This window comes from Rhinichthys klamathensis, unplaced genomic scaffold, assembly GCF_029890125.1.
Source record: "Rhinichthys klamathensis goyatoka isolate OS25496 unplaced genomic scaffold, OSU_Roscu_1.1 h1tg000006l_1, whole genome shotgun sequence".
In the NCBI taxonomy this organism is placed as follows: Eukaryota; Metazoa; Chordata; class Actinopteri; order Cypriniformes; family Leuciscidae; genus Rhinichthys; species Rhinichthys klamathensis.
This window is the reverse complement of record NW_026606559.1, coordinates 1761253-1786115: the sequence shown is the minus strand read 5'-3', so window position 1 is coordinate 1786115 and position 24863 is coordinate 1761253. Positions and strand designations below refer to the sequence as shown.

The 24863-nt window shown below is 37.9% G+C and overlaps 1 protein-coding gene across 1 annotated transcript in view; it reads left to right on the top strand.

Annotated features, from left to right (window-relative positions):
- The window catches only part of trim71 (tripartite motif containing 71, E3 ubiquitin protein ligase), a 33875-nt gene that overhangs the window by 2730 nt on the left and 6282 nt on the right, over positions 1–24863 (top strand). The window contains exon 2 of the mRNA XM_056257342.1: positions 21538–21705. Coding sequence (XP_056113317.1) covers positions 21538–21705 — 168 coding nt within the window. The remainder of the gene's footprint in view (positions 1–21537; positions 21706–24863) is intronic.

The window sequence follows — 24863 nt, the reverse complement described above, 5'->3', positions numbered from 1 at the left end:
ACCATGCATCTGTTTGAAGGTTTTAAATAACAGGCCCTTTTCATGTTGGAAGTTATTTTTTCAGACTTTGATCACCCTGTCATGATGCTTTCTAGAAATCACAGCACTTTATATTTCTTACCAGTGTTGTAGATTCCAAAGCAATATGCAGAGCAGCTGCGTATAGTAGCTTCAGGAATCCATATGTTTTCTAGATTGATGTGAGAGCTCTCACTGCTGTTTCATAGGTTTTTTTTTTTCCCCAGATTTTTTTTATAAGGGACATGCTGTTCTCTGTTTGAGTGTAGTTGCCCAGTGCTGCACGAATGTCACAGGCGTATACATTCTCACTGTTTTTACCTGTGGCCTTTGCACTGGACTTCACATTGGCTTAGAGAACCCAGATTGTTTAGCTAGAGTCCTAGTGTTGTCAACAATAATTCAATGAGAAACATACTTATTTGAATTTGGAAATAATTTTTCACAGTTGTTTTGTAAGTTAATAATGTTAATACAGGCGTTTTCAATGAAGGTATGTATAATGTAGTAATAATTTCGCATACATGTGTAATTTAATTTTAACTTTTTATATATAATTTTATATATTTATATATATATATATATGTGTGTGTGTGTGTATGGTATGTTTTGTGGTGCTTTTTGCTAAAGTTTCATGTTAAATTCTGTTTTTTTTATACCACTAATAAAGATTTGTTTCCAGTATACAGAAATTAATTGATTTTAAATGTTTTAAGTTCAGATTTTTTTAGATGTAATTTCAGCTTTTAAAAAAACGAATCTCAATAATCATTGAAGATTTCAATAATCAAAACATAATCATGATGAATTTAAATTGTTAATTTAAGTGATTAACACATGTTATATTATTAATGCAGCTTTTTTATTAAACCAAACTGTAATTATCATAAGATTACACTAATAAAAACAATCATTATGAATTTAAATGGTTAATTTATATGATTAATATGCTATTATATTTATTAATGCAACGTTCATTTCTGATCTAAATGTTCTCGAATTAATTGTCTATGTACACATGAATTTGTGTGTTTATTTAATTAACTCTATCCCCGCCAGCTTTTTTCTTTTTTTTTTGCTAGCCACTGCCAGCATTTTTGATCATTTTCACAAAATTGAATATCGGAACATGCATATATCATAAGAATGAACAGAGCCTCATGCTTTTAAACAACAACAAAAAAAAAATTCTCAGTTAATTACAAAGAAATGACAAGTAAAACATTGAATGAAACGTGAATTTTTCAAGTAGAAGGACTGAAATATTATTCTCTTGTAAAACTCTAATAATCGTTGTAAAGTTGACATGGTACCAAAATTTCATTTGTCGGTACCAACACTAGTCAAATTTAACAATTTTCTGTACCAAATTGTAGCTATTTTTTTATATATATTTTTTATGTAACTACTTGAAAATTAAAAATAAGTAAATTAAATTAGTTAATTTTTAATGCTGTTAATGATTATAAGTAAATAATCCATTAACACATTATGTAGCTTTCCAATATTGTTCAGTTAATTAAACATGGCATTAAAAATATCTAATGAAAAGTTAGTAAAATAATACAATGAAAAAACAAAGAAACGCATTAAGGGTAACAGAACAGGTCACGGGTCTGTTGCACTTACACTGCACATTTGAATAATGTTGTCCCTTCTGAAATTTTGCTGTATACTACTTAGCAGTATGAAAAATAAAACTTTATTCAAAATATGAATGGATTATACAGAAAGCTGTCAAAGAGCACTCCCTTTATATTGTTTATAATCAATTAGGCTGATATCACTTCAGTTCATCCGCAGCGCAAGCTCACTGTCACTGACTGAAAACTCATGTTATAATAAAATAAAAACGGTCTGTTATACTTACTACTTCTGAACAATAATGTTTTTACAGTGTAGTTTAATTCTACAATCCATATTTTCTTTCAACATTAACAAAAGTATTAATGTGCCATGTCAATATGCCATATTTCTCATTGAATATATTCCGTACGTCATAGATTATTTTTCAACTTTATTTTGTCTGCAAAAGAAGCCTACATAAATTCATCACGTATGTGTATTTTCTCCATGTGCTGGGAGTTTTTATAGTATGTTAGTGTCTGTATGCAGGTGGCATCAGCTGTGTGTTGAGCACTCATCCTGCTTTCCTCACATATAGTCCACAATGCACTGCACTGGACCAGCCACAAACACACCGTCCATCAGCGTCCACACAGCAGGGCTCTGGTTTCGCTGAGCCGTAAACAGCATAGCTTATTCATGTTCCTCTGACATTATGATCAAATTAACTGTGATTTAGTGCCTAACTCATGACTAATAACATGACATAATTCAGTGTCGTATCCGTAGCCTACTGAGCATGAAGGCCATATTTTCCAGCAATAATTTCTCTTAGGATGAATTTAATTGCAAAATTGAGATAGAAGCTATTGATTTATGTGGCATGTTGTTGGCTTCATAGATGCATATGTGCTGTGTTTATGGAAGAGGAATATAGTGTGTGTATAGTAATGATTTCGATAGAGAGTGGAGTTAAACCTCAGTGGGGGGGAACCGGAAGCTCTTGTTCTGAGGCGGTCTATGGAATGCCATGACATCAGTTCCCAGAAGCCACCTGGGAGACCAGTGGGATTCTTAATCATCGTCTACATCTCTGTCTGGTTGGTTTGGTTAGAGTGAACCGACCTGGCCATTAGTTGCTCTTTACATTCCTGTTTCTGTGCGTGTGTGTGCTTTACGGTGAAGAAATCCTCCTGGTCAAAGGTCAAACAGTAGTGTGTGTAAGCGCACTGGGCCGGTGGGTAACACCCAGCCCCATCCTCCTCCTGAAGCGATTTAGAGTTTACATTTAAAAGCGCCTTCAGCCATCATGACATCTGCTCCTTTACTTAGACCTATTTACACAATGAAATAGGAAGGCTTTTTAATATTTTTGAATCGTAAGTCTGCAGATGTTAAACATTTTGCGCTCATAAGCCTGAATATGCTGAAACCCGATCTAAAATCCTTTAATTAATGGAAGGACTAATGGTGTCCATCTCTTTGTTTGAAAGTAATTGCCTTTGCATTATTCATGAACTGTCCACAGTTTGCACTATCGACTCCTTTTGTTGCGTAAAGTACTGGTCTATTAGGATGCGTTTACACCGCAAGCCTAATGCCCCACATGCAATACATTTCATGTCTTTTTTTTTGTCTCACCCATTTATATTCACTTAAGGCATAAATGACTAAATGAGAATTCTGTCATCATTTACACACCATGTTGTTTTATACCTGTATGAGTTTCTTTGTTCTGTTAAATGCAAAAAGATATTTTGAATAATGTTGATAACCAAACCCCATTGACTTTCATAGTATGGAAAGAAAGCATTTTGTTAACAACATTCTTCAAAATATCTTCTTTTGTGTTCAACAGAACAAAGAAACTCATACAGGTTTCAAACAACATAATGGTGAGTAAATGATGACAGCATTTTTATTTTTGGCAAGGTCTAATATATCTGGAGAAAGCATGTCCCATTCATCTCAATCAGATAAAAATGTTTTAAGTAACGAAAATGAACAAAATATGTCGATTGTAAGAACATATTTTAATTTTTGTATTTCATTCTGATAATTTTCCATGAAAACTATGACCCAATAATTAAATGCCTGTTACAGTTCTTTTTAAGATTAAATGAACTTTTTCACTCACCAACCAATTTGGCCACTAAATTAAGTTACTGGCCATACAGAACTTAAACTAGCCAGAACAAAAATATCAGAAATAAACCAGATTATCATAGTTGCTGCTTGGATTTAAATATTAGTATTATTAAATCTGAAACGGAATCATTGAAAGACTTTCAGGTTTACAACAGTCAATCGTTATTTGCGGTGTAAACTACCATGTACAATAAAATTGTTATAAAAACAATTTCTTCTGACTTCTCTTATAAAACATATATTTCATTGTAATTTCTGAATATAGCTCACTCAAGTGAATGTTTAATGCAAAACGCATTGAAGATCTGGACAGACTGTCATTTCATAAAGTGATCAGCTGTTTCTTCAAAGTCAGTGTACAGAATTCAGTGTATTGAAGCTTCTCCTCATTGGCATCCATAAAAAAAGTAGCCTCGAACATCTTACAGGTAATGAACACAGGATCTCATTCAAGGCGGTCGTCTAAAATCGAATTACTAGTAGCCTATATAGGCAAAAATTCGCTTCCAGAATGAACAAAGTGTGGTCCGTGAGTTTGGTTTTAGGTGGGGGAAAAAAACTGTGTAAATGGAAAGAGATATTTTTCATATATTTTTTATTCATGCCAAAAAACAAACAAAACTTATTACTGAAAAAAGCACTATACATAATCTGCCAGCCTATGATGAAGTCAGTAGTATGTGCAAATATATGTCCCAAATTGTTGTTCATGTAAGTTAATGTAAGTGGATGGGGTTTCGAAGAACGTTCCAAATTCGTAGTTAGGTTGTTACCAATAGATCCAGTCGTTGTGAAAGCATTCAAAAGAAGCCGCTTGTCAGTTGGGTACTGATATTTTATTTATTGGTATGGTATGGTAGCATGGTAAGCATGGGAAAAAGCATATCTGAAAGCTTGTTGTCTTCTTTTGCTTAAGGCTCTAGCTTAGGGGTCATCCCAAATAGGCAAAATGGATTCTATGTAGGATTAGTTGGGTCAATGAAGTACCATAGAGACCAACCCCTTCCCTGCCCCTCTTATGTGAACTATCCATCATTTTTGTGACATGAATGCAGTTTCCTTTCCCATTAGTTTAGTCACTGGATCTAAGGATGAGTTGATTGGCTGGACATCTTCCATGTTTCCATTCTTGATTTTGGCCTGTGCTGAAAGTTGATCAATGAGAAAATATTAAAATCAAAAGTCTGGTTGTGTAAAAGTAATTTGTCTCTTAGCTGAGCAACACTCTTCAACCTTTTTCTTTTTTGATATATGCTATACACTACTGTTCAAAAGTTAAAGAATTTAAATGAATACTTTTATTCAGCAACGGTGCGTTAAATGAATCGAAAGTGACAGTAAAGTTTCTGTAAAGTGAAAGTCTAAACTAAAGTTTTCTATTTCAATAAAAAAAAATCTGTTCTATTCATAAAGGAAATGTATCACGGTTTAAGGAGCACAATTGTTTTTAACATTGAAGGCAATGGAAAAATTGCCAATTTATCAGGTTTTACACAAATTATGACTAAATTACCAAATTAAACTGATACAGAAAGGCCCATATGTAACCCATCAATGTTTTATTATTCTGATCTAGAACACGTTGTGTTTAATTCTTGTCTCAGGAACTCCATTACCTTGTGAATGTTTTTTTTTGCTTTTTTACCATCTTCATTTGAACTCATCTCAGTGCTTTGCTATAGAATCTGGTGGTCCACTCTTAAAACGAACTGGACTCTCGGGAACCAAGACGCAAGCCATATGCAAGAGTCTTTCAGGGGTTAAGAGGAGTTTGCAGAGTGAGTTTTCCTACTACTGAGGCAACATTTAAGAGGAATGTGTGTCAGCACATTATGCAGTAAATCCCTCACTGATACAACATCTAGCTATCTATAAGACTTCCTCTATATATTTTCCCATTTGTAGTCAAAAACACTCTCGCGTTTCTAGTCCGTACAGTTTTATAAAGAGCATCTTTAAGAGAAAGAGCTTCACACATGGCTTTAACATGGCTTACTACGTTCCATCCTCCCCCAAGCCCTTCATGAAAGCATTTTAAAAGTGTCTGGCTAGAGGCTCTGCCTGGAGCTGTAAAGCAGGATGCAGTGAAAGAGCAACATATGTCTGAACATTTAATGCTGTTAGAGGAAGAAAGACAGATGTAGCCAGTCAGGATGGAGAAAGGGAGTGCACTCAGAAGGACCCACAGTGGAAACTTTTAGTAATTCCACCAGTCAAAACAGTCCACAGCAAATTTTACCAGACGACCCACTTCTCCGTCTAGACTTCAGCTGTTTTATTTCAAGGCTCAAACAGCAAGATTTTTTTTATTAAGAGTTATGTAGCAGGCCATTCGTCTCATTGAGACAACAAACAGACCTTTTGGTGTCATGGCCAGTCCATCCATTGGGCAGCAGATGAATTTTATGAGCCTGAGATGGCATTGGCCTGTATGTGAGCTCGTTGAATTTATTGCTTCATTCATGGAGATGCTGGAAATGCCATCCTGAAATACAGTAGCGTGTGGCACTGGACAGTGATGCATTCTAAGGGCCTTTCCAAGTCTGACATCATCATTACAGCTGTTCACCCTTCACCTCTGACATTTCTACTTGCGTATGTGGAAAGTAGGTCTGCTTGGACTCGTGTGTGTTTGCGTGTGCTTTGAGGGGTTAGATGGCAATCCAGATGGAGTTTCTTCTTCCCATTTCCATATACCAGCAATGCCACATGGAAGCATTTTCATAATTTTAAATAAGAAACCTCTGGCAGCTCATCAAAGAAGCTGTTATGGTATGCAGACTATGTTTTGAGATAGTGATGGGTCTAGAGGTCTTTTTATTATTTGTGGGTACAGGACTAACTTCAACTTTGATTCATTTTTTGATCTGCATACTGCCACAGGGAGAACAAATACAATTGTGTGTGTGTATATATATATATATATATATATATATATACACACTTTAGATTAGGGTGTAATTCTCACTATTAACTATGACTTTTGCCTCAATAAAACTTAAATTACTGCTTATCAATGCTTATACTGCTGTCCATCTGAGAAAGTCCAGTTTGAATAATCCAGTTGTGTACTCTCAAACTGTCCTGTCAAAATAAATATTTGATACATTAGTTTTTAAATAAAGAAATGTAACAAAAAAAAATACAGGAATAAATTAAGCAAACCTAATATTAAGGCTAATTAAAATACATTTTTAGGAACTGTGTGTAGAATTAAGTCAGGAACTGTATGTAGATTTAAGTCAAGTCATCTTCATTTATATAGCGCTTTTAACAACGTAGATTGTTCCAAAGCTGCTTTACAGTGATAAATTAAGGGCAATGAATGTCAATAGAAACCGGTACTTGGAGTTGATTTGTGAATTTGTTGGCCTATGTTATGTTTTCCATTTACCAGTGGCAGCACAGCTATTAAAAATAGCTCATTGGGTCTCATTCACCATTTCATATTTGTACACATAGGAGAATGTTAAGCAATGAAGAACACGAGACAGGAGTAGCTAACTTAATCCATCTTGTTTACTGATCACTTCAGTTCTCCACACATTGTCATTACACGACACTTCAGCAGTTCATACTTCCTGTTTCAATAAGGGTGTGGGTCCTGTTTCAATTTTTCCCTTTTTTAAAGAAGTTGCATCGACAATGCAAACACATCCACACATCAGATCCAGAACAGCACATCGGATCTTAGTCAGACACTCGGGAGGCCGTGGAGCCATACGCACACGTTAATCTGATAATCGCGTCAAACCAGCTGATACACGACATATTCATAAGTCAACACCATTGCTGAGTATTTTCATCTTAAAACGGCAGTGAACCAAAGACAATCTCAAAAACGCAGTTTGAAATTGCCTGCGTTTCTTACGTCACAAACTACCTTGTAACCATTCACGTCACCGTGCGGGCGGGCTTTAGCATATCATCATTACTATGCTGCGAAGCAGGGGAGTCTCAAGAGATGCCAGGTTATGAAAAATGAGGTACATTTAGGTGGATTATGTATATGATATTATGTTTTAATGAACTAAAAGCCTTTATCCACTGACTTTCTGAGTTCAAAGTGTTTCTGATGATTTTTAGAAGGCAGCTGTCTGACTCTGAGATGGCGAACGAGAACATGGTTTGTGTATTGTTAGCAACACAATAGCAACAGGCAAAAGGCTCATATTAATTACTGTTATGTGTCCGACTTTGTAGAAAGCGATACATAAAAGGCATTACCATTCTGACACATCGACTTGTATACGAGCCTGTATAATTCACTCTTCCTCTTCTTCTTCTGAATCAGTTTCTGGTTCAAACATATATGGTTGAAATAAACCAGTATTTCCACTTGCCATTGTGCAGGGTTTACTACTGTGAAGTTGACCGAGTGGATCTCTGAGCTGGTGTGAGTGGAGGCGGAGCTAATTTTCATATTTATGTATCCACATATATGAAATGAAGCAAGAGTATAGTTACATTCAAGCTATTTTAAGGCATGAAAAAAAAATTCACAGGGAAAAAAAAACATTTGAATGTCATTTTGGTGATCAAAAATGAGGTTTAAGACACAACGTTATTGACTACAGGGGTACTTTAACCAACTAGCTTCCGGACATCACGTTTAGGTCTATGTGTGAGTGTGTGTGTGTAGTGAGCAGTGTTCTCAGCCGGAGTTGTCGTTGTGCATGGAAATGCAGTGTGATTGAAGCAGTCCATGTCTTTCCATCACAAAGAACTAGGGGTGTAACGATACACAAACCTGACGGTTCGGTTCGTCCCACGGTTTTGAGGTCTCGGTTCGGTTCATTTCGGTGGGGTGGGGGGTTTTAGAAAGCTAAAATTGCTTTTATTTTTTATTAAACAGTACTTTAATGAACAAATTGTGTCCTTGTCTTTAAATTAATTAAATTACAAGTAAACGTTTCTCAAGGATAACAAAATGATCTGCTAATGCTGTAAACTATATAGGAGCCATTACTTGCACATTACTATAACATTAAAGCTTAACAACAGAGCCTAGACTTTTAGCCTAAATGATATAATAATAATCAACACTCAAATAACAAATTGTATGAAAACATGTAAACTGCACATAAGGCAATTTTTTGCATTAACATGTTTTTACTCTAATTTGTTATTGTTATATAATAATTTACACAGTTGCTGTTATTTTCATGACAACTATTTTAAACATACATTAAATAATTAAGATATCATAAACAGGTTAAGTAAAATATAATAAATAGGCTAATATATAGCATTTATTTAGTGAAAGAGTTAGCAAACCAGCAAGCTGTGGACACTGAATGACTTGCCTGAGGTAAATATAAAGCTATGTGGAAAACGAAGCGTTTTATTGACGTATTTCCGCTGTTGAAACACTGATTGAGTGTTTACACGAGTTATGATGCCTTTCAGTAAGTATACTGTATCTTTCAACATACCTTCGGGTGTCCATTCATGTTTATTCTGTAACTGAGGAAGAGATGATCGCGCTCCGCGCTGCCGCATGCATACAGTGATATCTGTCACGCCACATCTAAGAGTGCCAAAACGGCATTTATTGTTTGCATTTCGTGATCAAATAGACATAATTTGAAAGATTACACCTTGCTTATTATCAAAAGTAACAAAACACTGAGCTTATTGCGATTATATGTGGTTAATGGTGGTTAGGCAACAGCCCTGTATTCGTTGTGTACACATAACACATGAGGTGCAATGAGCCGGGGCTGGGCGGGGCAGCATCGGGCGGGGCGTGTTCGGTTCGCCATGAGAGTATCGCGATACGTATCGTGGGTGGTGTATCGCGGTTTTTCGGTTCGGTTCAAATATCGTTACACCCCTACAAAGAACGGATGTCTTTTGGCAACCTTGAGTGGATCAGTAAACATTCGGTGTCCCTTAGGAACATTTAAGGTGTTCCTTACCTTTATCCCCCTCCTGAAAACAAGGAGTGCGAGCACGGTACACCTGGAAGAATTCAGTAACCTGTGGTATGTAAGCTATGGAAACCTCACAGGTGACAAATATTCCTTCCAGAAAAGCAGCGAAAGCAGCAGACGTAAACTGAACACCGTTACCTGTAACAATACTCAATGGATTTCCATGGCAGCTGAACACTGATGACCGAAACTAAACCACAGAATCCGTAGTGGCAGTGTGAGTAAAGGAGACCTCAGGCCATTTGCTGTAATAGTTAAGGTTATAGCAAACCTGCAGTGGGATGCAGCAGTGTCAAATGGCCATGGTCCATCTGGCAGCGGCACCGGCTGGAGAGGAGCAGGATGTGTGTGACTTTACAGTTTTGCCATTGAGTTGACAATCGTGACAGGAACAGGCAGCAACATGAACCTGAGCCATCTTCAAAAGCGGTTCAAACACAATACACGCCTTTTATACAGACTATGTTTGAATGCCAATTTTTTTACACAGATGAGACCCACTGTTCGAATCGGTTTTGTTTTGGAGATCAGCTGCTAGCGCGTAAGTTATTTTCAGTTTAATGCTTTCACTCTTAAAACCTAAACAAGTGGAAAGGCCAACATCAACAAAGGATTGAGGCCTGTCACTCAAAGTATAATCTCATTGATGCAATCCAATTCCAGTGCCATTATAGCGTGGCCACTATTCCTGATACAGTGCTTTCTTTATTTAGTTTATATGTGAGGTTACGTGTTAGCAGTGGTGGGCCGTCAGGGCCAGCAAGGCCTTCTCTGCTGGCCTAAACACTATCAGAATCACTGACTTGCACTCTAATATATTTTTAATCATTCTCTTAATTTTATAGCTTTTCTCTTGGTTGCGCTGCTTCCAGTAGTGTGTTTATTTTAGCGCTTTTATCCAATCATATTTCAGCCATCATGCGTTGCCAGGGTCAAAGAAATCTGCCTTCAGAATCGACAGTGCGGGCACCTGTAGCTTACAATGAATGGCAATCAGATAAGCAGTCAGATTTAATCAGCCAATCAGATTTCGATTTGACTGCAGCGGGGCCATCTAGCAGGCATACAATAACGTCGGGATTTTCACGTTCTTTGATTGGATGCTCAGAGCGCGTACTATTACTGGTTGTCAGTAGGCTATCCGCATCTGTAGCGAACTGCAAACTAAAATATATTCCTGTAGATTTAATAGTTTTTCAACCCACAAATTAATGTTTCTTTCCCTCCTCGACCCCCAGCAGGTTCAAACCTACCGTAAAAAATCCCTCTTTCAGCCTGAGCTTAACGCAGAGTCACAGAACTCTATTCGATCTGTCCGGGTAAAAACTGACTAATGTAAGTTATGCCACGAATGATTTTGAAGGCAAAAGTCCCGCTGATCTCATTGCTTTCGTTCAAAACTCTGTGTGAGAGCGGTACACATCGTCAGGTTATGCGGTGACTGTGTCCACTGCTTCTGTCGAGCAGACACTCTCTAAAGCGAATTAAAACTTATGCTAGAAATATGACGGGACTCGACTTTCAGCATTAGACTCGTTATTGTTGGAACTGAAACGCACAGATAGCCTGTACAACAGAGTAATTTAAGTCTTCCTGAGGAAAGAAATAAGGATGGATTTTGTGTAAAAAATAATCAGTAGTTTTGGTGAGTATAATGCTTTTTTTCCCGTGGTGAATATGATTTTCTTCTTAATTTTTCTTTTAAATTTATGATCGAAACTTAATTTTTTTTCAAACATCCATACTATTGTAACCGTTGAACGACAAGATAAGGGAGGCTCCGTTTCTGAACTTATAATCGGAACGCAAGAACGACTGTACACAAACGCACCAGCCGAACTCACGCGCTCGTTTCTCTCTACCGGCCTTTTCCAAACTCACCACATTAACCCAATATCTGCCGGTGCAAAATAAAAACAACAATTATAGAGTCTTTGCACTGCTACACTATTAAAAGTTATTAATTCAGGTAGGACAGAAGGCCTAGGTGTGAAATGCACGGCCCGCCACTGCGTGTTAGCAAAGCTCGACTGTTGACGCAGCCAATGCTAATGTCATATATTGTTGTGCCAGCCTCTCTTATGGGCAACTAAAAGTGCAAAGGGAAATACAGCTCTTCATTTAGTAAAACCAGACCAAACCTCAGCCACCTGCACGGCATGTCTGTACAAACTCATTCACGCTTCACTAAAACACTTCACACGCGCACTCCGGAATCCAATGTGCCAGAGGCCCAGCTGATTTTGTTTTTGCCCCTCGTGAGCAGCCAATAAGGTCATGGGCAGACACCTCCCACCGCGGGTGGAAGGGTGGAGGGCCATGTGGTTCTGTGTGTAGAGAGAGAGAAAATGTTGTCCATGTGTGTTTTGGGAAAAGAGAGAACCTCAAAGGGGATGTGTGACTTCCCAGATAAAAAGATTGAAAAACAGAGGGCAGTTTAAGTTTGCCTGACGGTTACTTCATAGTGCTTAAATTAGCGTGGTCCTCTGTGGTCTTTAAACAAAGTTTTGCCCTTTGCCCTTGACTTTAAACCTACCATTGCCTGTCATTCTAGATTTAATGCTGGTGTATATAATTTAACTAAAAATATTTAGATGGGAAACGTTGTGGTTATAATTTGAAAATGCATTATTATAAAATTGTTGATCATGAAAGTTATATTTTCATTCTTACAGCATATGCATCTGCTTTTTTTGTAGCTTTTGATATGATTTTCTGTCAAACAGGTCTGCCATGGGTAATCCCGCTTCCTTAGCTGGACTTTGTCATGGTGAAGAACAAAGGAAAGTTGGATTTAGTTTCTTGCAAACCTTTCTTTGCAACCGAAGAACTAGGGCTGGGCGATAAAACGGTATTGGTATTTATCGACGGTACACTATTGTCGGTAATGATATAAAAAATGTTTGATATAGCGCTCAATATTTTCATTCAATTGCGCACGCATCACCAGCGCGACCACCACGACGTTGCCCAACATCAAATGGCAAGCATAATGAAAGCGGAACGAAACTGCGCTATTATTTTGTGCTTCACTGACCATTTATCAGTTTGGACCATCAATGTCAGTGCAGCGCGAGCCGATCTTGATCAAGCGACACTTACTACACAGTGCTAAGAGATCCAGTAAAGAAAGCATTTGAATTCGCCACAGAAGTAATAACATCGCTGCGAGATCTAGTGAGAAGCATTCACATTTCTCTATTATTAACGTTTCAAACAGCGCTGATGGTGGAAACCAGGAGAAACATCGTGCCATGAATGATCTAGTTATAGGCTTTAAAGCTATGGTATACGATTTTGAAAATCGGTCGAGAAAGCCTGAATTTTTAAAAAACTCATCCCGCCCCTCCACACACACACCCCTCCCCTCTGTGCTACCTGATCCCTCCCACCGGGAAACGAACTGAACTACGTCACTCAGTCAAGCTGTGATCACTCACCGGTAGTAAACATCGGAACTGAGATGTAATGTCAGTTCATGTAATGTTCAATCTAATGACCTCGCTAATGACACATCATATGTTACCTTTAGACACTTGAACTTAGTTGCTTCATCAACAATTCAATGACTACGTTTACATGCAGCCAATAACCCGTTCAAAACCGGGATATTAGCAATAACCCGGTCGCGAACGGCCATGTAAACACCGGCAAAAACCCGAATATGCTCATATCCCGGATTTTAAAAACCGGGATATTATACCTGGGGTACCCCTTTTCTAACCCGAATTTTCGGTCATGTAAACGCGCATCGGCATATCCCCATAGTGATGTGTGTTCTGCGCATGCTCTATTCGCAAGGAATCTTGGTCTTTTGAGTAGAGAAACTTCTCGGCGCATACAAAACCCCGCGTGTAGTATACCGGAAGTAAACATGGCGAGACGCAGCACAGCATGCTTTTGGAGCGAGGTCAGTAACGTTACCAGCACCAAAGCGCAAACAAAGGCGATCGCTATCTGCCCCGAACTATTCATTATCCGCGTGCTGCTGTTGTTGTTGTCTTTGGATACAGGAAGAAGAATCGGAAATGACGCATATTGCGTCTTAAGGTTGTCCGTACGTCCAGACGCTAACCGTGCGTCGCCGTTTACATCGGGATATTGCAATTCCATGTATACAGGAGTAACTCTCTCTGCTCACGCATGTAAACGGGTTATCCCTAATGTTTCAGAAACCCGAATAGTGACCTTAACCCGACCATAACCCGAAATTTGGCTGCATGTAAACGTAGTCAATGTCACGTTTGAGTTCACGTCAACGCAAGATTAGCAACACATGAAATGTTCTAAACTCCCCACCACCATTAGTATAATCCTACTAGTATTGCTAAGGTTTTCAGTAATTGTTATTGCAGCACACAGCGCATCTTGTTCAAATTTCGATCGGCTCGAACAGAAACCCGCTTAGGCCAACTGAAATATATTCAAGGACTTCAAGAAATATAACTACTTTGACCCGTGATAGGCGATGCTAAACGGCTAACATTCCAATGCCGACCGACAGCATGAGCAAGTTGTCAAACTGATAAAAAGCTATTTATGTAACACGTCACAGCATAAAAGTATAAATAAATGTTTACCTGCTCAACAAAAAGTCAGCCGTGTCAGCGTCGGTCTTCAGTCCCAGATCTTCCTGAAGCTTCCTCCAACGGTCAATGTTGGAGGGTCCATATATTTATCTTACTCAAAGTTCGGCGTTCTTCACATTTCAATCTCTGCTCGTTCCTCTAATGACTTTCTCTTTCGTCCTAACTTTACCGTAGGGACAAGCAGGGGACGCTTGCTGCTGTCTTTTTTTTTTTATCCATTGCTGATATGCTACTTAGCTAGCTACCATAGACTGTCAGCTGCTTACGCGCGCAATTTCCTCTAGGTTTTCCTCTAGGGTGCGGTGGAGACGTGAGCGCCAGGCGGAGTTTCAAGTGGAGCTGGTGATTGGATGAGAGCAGTTGACCAATGTAAGCTGTCCGACCAGACAGCTTACATTGGTCAACTTCTCTCCGGCTGTACAGCCAATAGAGTGAATGGATTTTTTTCATTCTTTTTTCTATTCCTATTGTTAGGTTTGTACTAAATAACCATAACCAGCATCTAAACGAGGATATTAATAATGAACGATCTTTGAAATCGTATACCCTAGCTTTAAGTCCACAGATCTGCCATATTCACCATGGATTTAATGTAGTAACACTAACTGGCAGGAATAGTAAAATGCTTTCAAGTACGTCACACCTTTTTCCAGCACTTCAAAACTCAAATATTATCATATTTAAATGTAATTTTTAATGCGATGACCAAAACATTATTTGTTCATCCTTCAAATATAACCCCCATTTATAAAACTAAAAGTTTCAAGATGTAGGAATTCACAATTATTAAAAAAATATTTTTCTTTTAATACTTTTTTTTTGTAAATCAAGGAAATTTCTCTGGCATTTCTTTCTTTTTGCTGTATCGAAAACGTACCTAACCGTGACACCACTGTGTCGTATCGAACCGAACCGTGAATTTTGTGAACCGTTACACCCCTACTTATTACAGATGTTGATCTACCTCAAAGTTTTCCTTGATTTGTTCTACGTTTACACTTTTACATTTCTACATTACATTTTACATATTTAAGTTCAAGAGTTTCTTTACTTTTTTTATCTTAATATAAGACATAAAGAAGATATTTTTGTTTACATTTTATTTTTGACCGCTAAAACAAATATAATGTGTTTTTTGCCTTTTAATAATGTGGATAAATAAAAAACAATGGTTTAAATTCAAACTTTTCTACTTGTCTTTAATTTTTTTTTTAATTGTCTATACCGAACGATATGAAACATTATATCGTGATTTTTTTTTAGCTATATCGCACAGCCCCAGTCCCGGCGCCATGGGCGGGCATTGGGGGGCCTGGCCCGCCCTGTGAGTCACTAGTGCCCGCCCTGAGCGAGTCTCTCCCTTCACCAACTCCCCTTCCAAGTCCCACCAGTCCTTGCTTGTTTGCACAATATCTTTTTTATCAATAGGCTACTGTTATCAAAAGTTATCCTTTTGAATATACATAACTCCTGAATAAAAATAAAAATGTGTTTGGTCTGATTTTTTTTAAATTGTAAACGGATTGATTGGTTTGTCGATAGAGAGCGCGGAAATGCATTTGATAGCGGTCTTAAGCGAGTCTTTGAGTCATTCATTCAAACGTTTCGTTCAAACGCCATAGAGAAATGCACATTTCATACGAATTACATGAGCAGGGAGCAGTCTATAGTCTGTTTTCTTTCGTTTTGAATTGTTCTGTTTAAAAGTAGACATGTCTGTGAGGCGGGCTACCTTATACGCCTACACTGAGTTTCGGTTCAATTGCGACGAGCTCCAGTTCACGCGCTGGCGCCTCCGGTTCGTCATTATCGTCTGCTATATTTACTTCTTATTTATTAAATCCATCCAGGCAATTGGTTGATGAAATATTGATTAAAATTAAGATACAATTAATACAAAACGAAATTCACTTTAAAGAAAGGTTTTGCTTTCTGTTTGATGTCTCTGTGAAAGTTTTAAAGCATCTTTTAGTGCCGCTTTCAGAGCGCTCACGTCCGTAACATTGTTTTTTCCTCATAAATGCGAACACGAAAAATAAAATGAAAAAAATATTTTATGCTCTGTGGAGACTACTGTTAGCCTACTCATAATTTGTATTCTGAATACGTAATACGTTGTATTACTTTTAATGAGTGTTTTTGCTTTCGAGGTTTTTAAATAAGCTTGATATGTGTTTGGGAAGATGTTTATGTTTTGTTAACATGTCGAGTTTTTTCGGTATTATATTTAGTTTTTTTGGCTAAACAGCACAAGACTTTAATTAAGTAATGTTAGCCATTCTGTTTGTGCTGCGTGATTTAAAGAAAAGTGCGCTCTTGCTCACACGATCAGCATGGTGATCTTGTGTTTTCTCCTAAATAAAAGCTCAAGGGTTTATTTCTTACAAGTGAAGAAATTAGGACAAAAGTAGAGTCATTTTCCTATTCTATAGCTTAATATAAAATACGATGTAATGTAGACTGAGACTATAATTAACAAGATGTTTGAGCCCTCTTTAGGTACAAGTCAATGCTTTTTCTTTGTTCAATGTGCACAGTTCATGGGTCGAAGCCGGTTGAAGCTCTTAATTTTGAGCTCTCAATGTGCACCAGATTGATGCATTTAAACTTAAAATTTTCTTGCGGGGGAGAATGCCCCTGAACCCCCCTAGGGACAGAGGTCCACACAACATGCCCAATTTTTTTTCAATAATAATTCACAGCACCCACTGATGACCTGAAAACACCTCTCAAACCTACTTAAAAAATTACATCGAAATTTGCGGAGGCAGTGTGTAAACGTACCTTTAGCGTCAGTAGCCTATTATATAATTATTATGCTCTATCGATCATTGCATAGTATCATAATCGATTCTGTTATGATGCAATGAGGTTGTTTTCATTTGTGCCCCCCTGAAAAAAATGAATGCCCGTCCGTGAATTTGTGTCTGGCCTGTGTCTGAATTTGGGTCTGCACAGCCCTACGAAGAACACTCGGTCATGATTAGGGTGATTAAGATTCACAATCCATTATTATGATACGTGGACCATGATCTGCTACATAGTATTTTTATTTTGAGATACACAAAGATAAGATACACCTCAATAAATGTCTTATATTATACTGCAGTAACTTGGCATCACTTAAAAAAAAAATCAGATCAGGCATGTTCTCTGTAATGCCATAAAGCTAAAGTGAACCCATATGTGTGCTCCAATGTTGTCAAGGCATTGTGAATTTGTTCAGATACATTTATTTTTCTGCTTTTTTGAGATGTATTTTTACAAAAGTTTTTTTTCTTGAAAATGGTTAAAGGTTTGGTTGCAGATTTAGTCACGAACATGCAGACTGAATGACTGAATGACACTTTTAATTAAGCAGACTGTCAAATTGAGATTGCTAAACTCCAGCTCACTTCTTTGTCTTTGTCTTTAGAATATCAGTGGCGCTTCCGCATTGTAGAGAGAGTGCGAGCGCATGGTTGCCAGATCGCAAAGATTAAGTAAAACACCAGGCAAAACTAAAAAAACAGTTTTTGGTAAAGTTTTTATTTTTTTAACTACGTTTTAGGCTCATCTTTTTTGTCAACGATATTGCATATTGATAGTCACAGTTATTATTTAGTGACGTTAGTGTAGTCATAGAAAAAAGGTCATTGTCGAACATTTGTCTTGGTTTTTAATGAAATTAACACTATTCAGCACATACTTTGTCTTGAAATATTTGTGGTACAGACATGAATCATTAATCAGAGGTATTGTATTACATACGAGATTCTGACTTGCGATTTTTCTTGGTGTGCAATAAAATGGACCTACGCCATATTTAAGGACTAGAATGTCAAAATGGAGATTTGGTGGTGAACCTTTTTGACCCGAAGGTCCACCCAATGTCCAACATAATCTTTGAAGCCCCCTTGCCCATTGTTAAGCTATTTCCTCTAGCTTTTCTACTGTAATTAGGACATTCCTCCTTGTTGACAAACTTTATTGATTTATTTACGATTTCAGAAGATCCTGGTTCTGTATGTTCCTCAACAAGAACAGTAGTTATTGAAGGAGAAAAAAAAGACAATTCATATTATATGTTTTCTGTATGAAGCTCACCAAAATTGGAGCTTCATCAGAGTTTACATTTAGCAGGACACTTCTCTGTTTCTGAGGAATTAACTTGCTCTTTTTTTTACCTCAGAGAGGGGAAACTCTATCTTTCCACACCTGTTTTAAAGGAAAACCGGTGGATGCCACAGGCACAACAAGAGGCCCCAATCCTGAGAGAGAGAGTCAATGGGGGTGGGGAAGATAAAAAGTTGAGTCCAGTATGGAAGATAATAGATGTCAATGCATAGGCAGGAAAAGAAGCATGAGTACTTTGTCACTGTAAGGACTGGTATATGAATCTTTGACAGTTTTAGCATAAAGAAGCCGCCAACAGGAAAGTTGCATCAGCCACATAGCCATTGAAAATCCCATTCCCTCATGCTGTTTTCCACATCACCGGGGACAACAATTTTCCATTAAAAATGCAAATAAGTAAATATGGCAAGAACAAAAAAAGTCTCATGCCACACTAAGCGTTCGCCAATAAAACTGTATATACTTTGAATACTTTGGACTTAACAGTTGGTGTGAAGTTATTTTGAACAAAATCAGGCCAAAAAAGAGTTTGTTTTGGGAGTACGTAACTGCTCTACAAAGTAAACTTTCAAACTGCCATTTGGTCCATGCCGATTCCGTAATAGGTAGGTGTGCTCTGCGGCTCCACATTCTTTGACATGTAAATCTTCTCAGGTTAATTTTTTTATTCAGTCCGTCGAGGTCAGACGCAAGTAAAATATGAACACACTGGAGAGCTGCTTTATAGTAGAAATAGTTGTAGAAAATATTTTTCATGTTTAATACTATAAACCTGCTTGATTTAAAATAGTATGTTGTTCTATATGAATAAACGTGACGTCTTGACTTGACACCTGGGGTGACTATGATCAGCTGTTTTCTCACCGCTGTGAGTCTGAGTATTTTGTCATTGAAAGCATGCATCACATATTTATACATTCATATAAATGCTGCTTCCAGCAGAGAGGGGAAACAAAAAAGAACTTCCCCGTGACTATATTGGGGCCTTAATGCAAAGTCGCTGGATCCATCAGCTGCTGCCTGCTAATATAGTTGTGCTACACATTGTGCCTGTGAGAAAAGCCATCGGAACATGGGAATCCTGGGTGGTAGGTTTCCTCCCACCACCTCTCTGTTGCTTCCTGCTAATTCCAGTCACTCCGAAAAGCCGCTTCCCAAAAAGTGCTTCCATGTGACCTCTTTACGCACTAGCACAGTTGTAGCATCTGGCCCACAGAGAGGGGACCCATTTTTTACGAGCAGGTAACTCGAGTGGAATCACGACTCTAGATTTACATGCAGCTGCTGCAGCCGTATAGCCAAGTGAGATATAATTAGCGTTTGATCTGGTCTTTGGGAAAGTCATTAGGTTGCAGGAAGGCGGTCTAGTGGGGTTTGAAAAGGAATACTGTACCTGACACTGAGCTTGACTCTAAGGAAGGTGAAGAATTTGTTTGGGTGAGATGGAGTTCAGGTCAATTACATGGTTTTGACCTTTAGTTATTAATCTCAGGAAAATAATCCTGAATGGGTTATCCAATGCATTCTCTTAAACATACTATATTTAATTTTTGAGATTATTTATATTTATTCATTTATTTTCCTAAAGTTAATTTGAAGGTTCGTCTTTTGATTGAAAGTCTTGTTTATTTGATGTCAAATATCTTAAAACAACAATGAAGTGACTCCCAAATGGATCAGAGGATTGACAGAACAATAGACTTCAAGCAATCCATCAGCAGGCTGTCGGAACACAGGAAACCCAAAGCAGGGCCGAGTTCCTGTTTTGGGGGAGATCTTTTACTTTGTCAAGTTATTTGAAAGACTTCAGATTCTTTGTTGCGTGTCATGGCATTCTTACGGTTTAAATAAAATGTTCAGTTTGTGGCAGAATTGAAGTAGTCTTGATTATTGTAACTATGCATGAATGGAAGTAGCATTTTGCGAGATTCTCGACATATTTTATATGAAACCTATTTATTGACTAGCTGTCTGAACGATTAGATGGCAAAAACCTTGACAAAACACAATGTAAACAGCTAAAGCACAGCACAGTCAACAGGCTAATTTTAGATTCAAATATAAACACTTCTTTTTGAAAAAATATAAAAAGAACTCTAGGTTACCAGTAATTGACTAGTTGGCTGTTGGACGATTGTGACTCATCCCGTAGTAGATATAAAATACATTTAATGCATGGTAATGAACGTAAGTTTATTAAAATAATTTTTTATCGTTTTTTTTTTTTGCTCTTGAGTTAAATGTGCTGATTTGAGAGTGCTTCTAAAACCATATACGTGATAAACACATCTCCCTTTTACATGTAAACATTTATAGTCTTGGCAGTTGACCAATGTAACTGTTTATGAGCTCTATATTATAGAGTGGTTTTAGTGTAAGCATGGCCTTTGTTTTCACATACACCGATTACATCTCACAATCTGCCTGCTTCCTTTTCACACTTGTTGAATTAACTTTTACATTTATTTTATTTGTACTATAAAACCTAGAGGCACACATTTACAAATTTGGATCACACTGCATGTCAGTCTTGCCTGCGGAATCCATTGCTGACCGTTTTGGATTCAAACTAAGTTTTGTTTTAAATTCTCATTTTAGTAATTAGAAAAATTCCAGCATCCTTTAGTATTATAATATGGACACATATTTAAATGTTGTTGCTGTTAGGCAACAATTTTTATTTTTCAGGAAATGGATCAAAACACTATTTTTTTTTTTTTGTTAAATGAAATACTGCATAATCAAATTTGATATTGTGGCTTTATATATGGTGAGACACTTGTGTCATATTAACATTTTACCAAAATCGAGCTGCAATTAGGTTATGAGGTTTTCGATCAGCGAATTTCGGACATAAATGTTTTGTCATTAGAACAGCAGTAAGTGCACCGCGTTACGTTTTCATCAACTTAAAGGTTATACAGTTTATATGTATTATGTAAATGAAAGATTTTCTAAAAAGTAATCTTAAAACAAGATGCATAAACGTCAGGATGTTTGTATCCAGTCAATCTCCTGCCAAAAACACATTAAAGGATTATTGTCGTCATTAATCATTGCTTGAGTCTTCGAAGAAATTCACATGCAATATACTGCAGTCGAACACTCAATAAATTGTGCCGCAAATCCGTTAATTTCACAGTTTGTTTTGTTTCCGTTCACAGGTGCTGCGCTTTTTCTGCGACAGCTGCTCCGTGCCGATCTGTAGGGAGTGCAGCTTGGGCAGACACGCAGGTCACAGTTTCACCTACCTTCAGGAAGCACTGCAGGACTCCAGAGCGCTGACAATCCAGCTGCTCGCAGACGCACAGCAGGGTAGACAGGCCATACAGGTTAGTGGACAAACAGTCTCTAATAAACGGACATCAGCACAAACACCTGCTGGGGATTTTCTTCTTTTGTTTATCATTCCTGCTGTTTTACTTAAACCTCAACCTCAGTGTCTTTTTACCAGGTACTACAAGACTTCCACTCGCTTCATTTTCTTTACTCTGATTACCAAAAGTAATAAATAAGGGCAATAAATAGATAAACAAATAGAGTTTGAGTTGTTTAGTGTGGTGCCTTTCCAGTCCGCTGTCATTGTCGTTGCTTCAGTGTCACGTTGAGCTGTTGTCTTTGGTATAATTCACATAAAAATGTGAGGTCAGTAAGATTGATTTTTTTTGTAAGAAGGTAACATTTTTATTCAAGAAATCGTTAAATTTATTAAAAGTGGCTGTAAAGTCTTTTGCATTGTTACTATTTTTTTTTCTCTCAAAAGAAAACTTAAAAAAAATCCTGATCATGGTTCTCACAAAAATATTAAGCAGCACAAATGCTTTCAATATTGGCAATAATGGTGATAAGAATAAGAAATGTTTCTTGAGCACCAAATCACTATATTAGAATGATTTCTGAAGGATCATGTGACAATGAAAACTACAGTGATGATGTTGAAAATATAGCTTTATCACAAGAGTAAATCACACACACACAGATATATACACTCACCGGCCACTTTATTAGGTACCCCATGCTAGTAACGGGTTGGACCCCCTTTTGCCTTCAGAACTGCCTCAATTCTTCGTGGCATAGATTCAACAAGGTGCTGGAAGCATTCCTCAGGGAGTTTGGTCCATATTGACATGATGGCATCACACAGTTGCCGCAGATTTGTCGGCTGCACATCCATGATGCGAATCTCCCGTTCCACCACATCCCAAAGATGCTCTATTGGGTTGAGATCTGGTGACTGTGGAGGCCATTTTAGTACAGTGAACTCATTGTCATGTTCAAGAAACCAATTTGAAATGATTAGAGCTTTGTGACATGGTGGAAGTAGCCATCAGAGGATGGGTACATGGTGGCCATAAAGGGATGGACATGGTCAGAAACAATGCTCAGGTAGGCCGTGGCATTTAAACGATGCCCAATTGGCACTAAGGGGCCTAAAGTGTGCCAGGAAAACATCCCCCACACCATTACACCACCACCACCAGCCTGCACAGTGGTAACAAGGCATGATGGTTCCATGTTCTCATTCTGTTTACGCCAAATTCTGACTCTAACATCTGAATGTCTCAACAGAAATCGAGACTCATCAGACCAGGCAACATTTTTCCAGTCTTCAACTGTTCAATTTTGGTGAGCTCTTGCAAATTGTAGCCTCTTTTTCCTATTTGTAGTGGAGATGAGTGGTACCCGGTGGAGTCTTCTGCTGTTGTAGCCCATCCGCCTCAAGGTTGTGCGTGTTGTGGCTTCACAAATGCTTTGCTGCATACCTCGGTTGTAACGAGTGGTTATTTCAGTCACTGTTGCCCTTCTATCAGCTCGAACCAGTCTGGCCATTCTCCTCTGACCTCTGGCATCAACAAGGCATTTCCGCCCACAGAACTGCCGCTCACTGGATGTTTTTTCTTTTTCGGACAATTCTCTGTAAACCCTAGAGATGGTTGTGCGTGAAAATCCCAGTAGATTAGCAGTTTCTGAAATACTCAGACCAGCCCTTCTGGCACCAACAATCATGCCACGTTCAAAGTCACTCAAATCACCTTTCTTCCCCATACTGATGCTCGGTTTGAACTGCAGGAGATTGTCTTGACCATGTCTACATGCCTAAATGCACTGAGTTGCCGCCATGTGATTGGCTGCTTAGAAATTAAGTGTTAACGAGCAGTTGGACAGGTGTACCTAATAAAGTGGCCGGTGAGTGTATATATATATATATATATATATATATATATTTAATTCATCCATCTAGAAAAGTTGTACCAATACCTAAATAAAATATTTTGTTAAATTTACTGACCAATAAACTATTTTTTTTAAATTGATTTAATTTCAAAGTGCTTTAATAGTAATGCAAGATATTATATGTGCTTAAAAAAGCTTCTTGTGCAACTTCCCTATAGATGTCAACAGTAAATGTTTTTTGTCTATTTTTATTTTATTAGTGGTATTAAGTCTCTAATATTCCATTCAATGTTAATTATTTCCTCTATTTTCAGTGGTAGTGGTCATTGTTTCATTATCACTGTGTGATTTTTCGACGCGCACATAAACACACTTGAAACTGCATGACCGTGAGTGAGGGTCCTTCCCTGTTTTAAAAAAGAGGCTGTATAATCAAGCTGACTTTCTATTAGCATCACCCCCACTCGGCCTGAATGAAGAGAATAGAAGAGGGGGAGGGAGGGACACTGGCCCAGTGCTCGGTCACTGCCTCTATTCACACCCTGATGGCCCTTGCAGGGCGGATCATTAGTCGCACACAGAGGAAATGTTTCTATTTCTCTCAAAAGTAGCGCTGCGGGTGGGGGAGAGAACGGCACCCATTACGACTGTTCAAACCCATCCTTCTCCAGGGACATGGAGTCGGTTGGCAAGGAAACCCAAAGTGAATTTGAAAGTGAAAGATAGAAGAGATGGGTTTCAGGCACTTAAAGAGAATGAATTCCAATGGCAGTTTATGCTTTTCAAACGTGCCGTTTACGTTTGAATACTTCCCCCGACAGTTTACCCACAATTGACTTTTTTCCCCTTTCTGTGTGAGAATACAAAAATATCACTAAAGGGGCGGTCACACTATACCTTTTTTTGTTTCATTGACTTCCATTCAAACGAATGCGAATGTGTCGGACCGGAAACGCAAGCTCATGCTGCGTTCCAAAATTCAAGTTTGGTGAATTCTGAGCTGCGAATTCACATCACGTGAACATGTGACCAGTAGCAGATCGATACGTCACGGCGTGACCTCTTGGCTGAATTAAAAGAACGATATTTTTTTTAAAAGTTTTTTTTACTATGTTAAATACATGTTTATAAAAAATACGCTGGAGAGAATGTTTAAAGTCTTAGTGTGACCACGGCTTTATTTTGGGTCCTTTAAGTTGTGGATGGGCTGTTGGGAAATATTCCCCATGTCCTGTGTCCAGCTAATATTACATCATTAATGCACACACCAATTTTGACACAATGTAATTTCAAAATGCAAAATATATTTTTATTT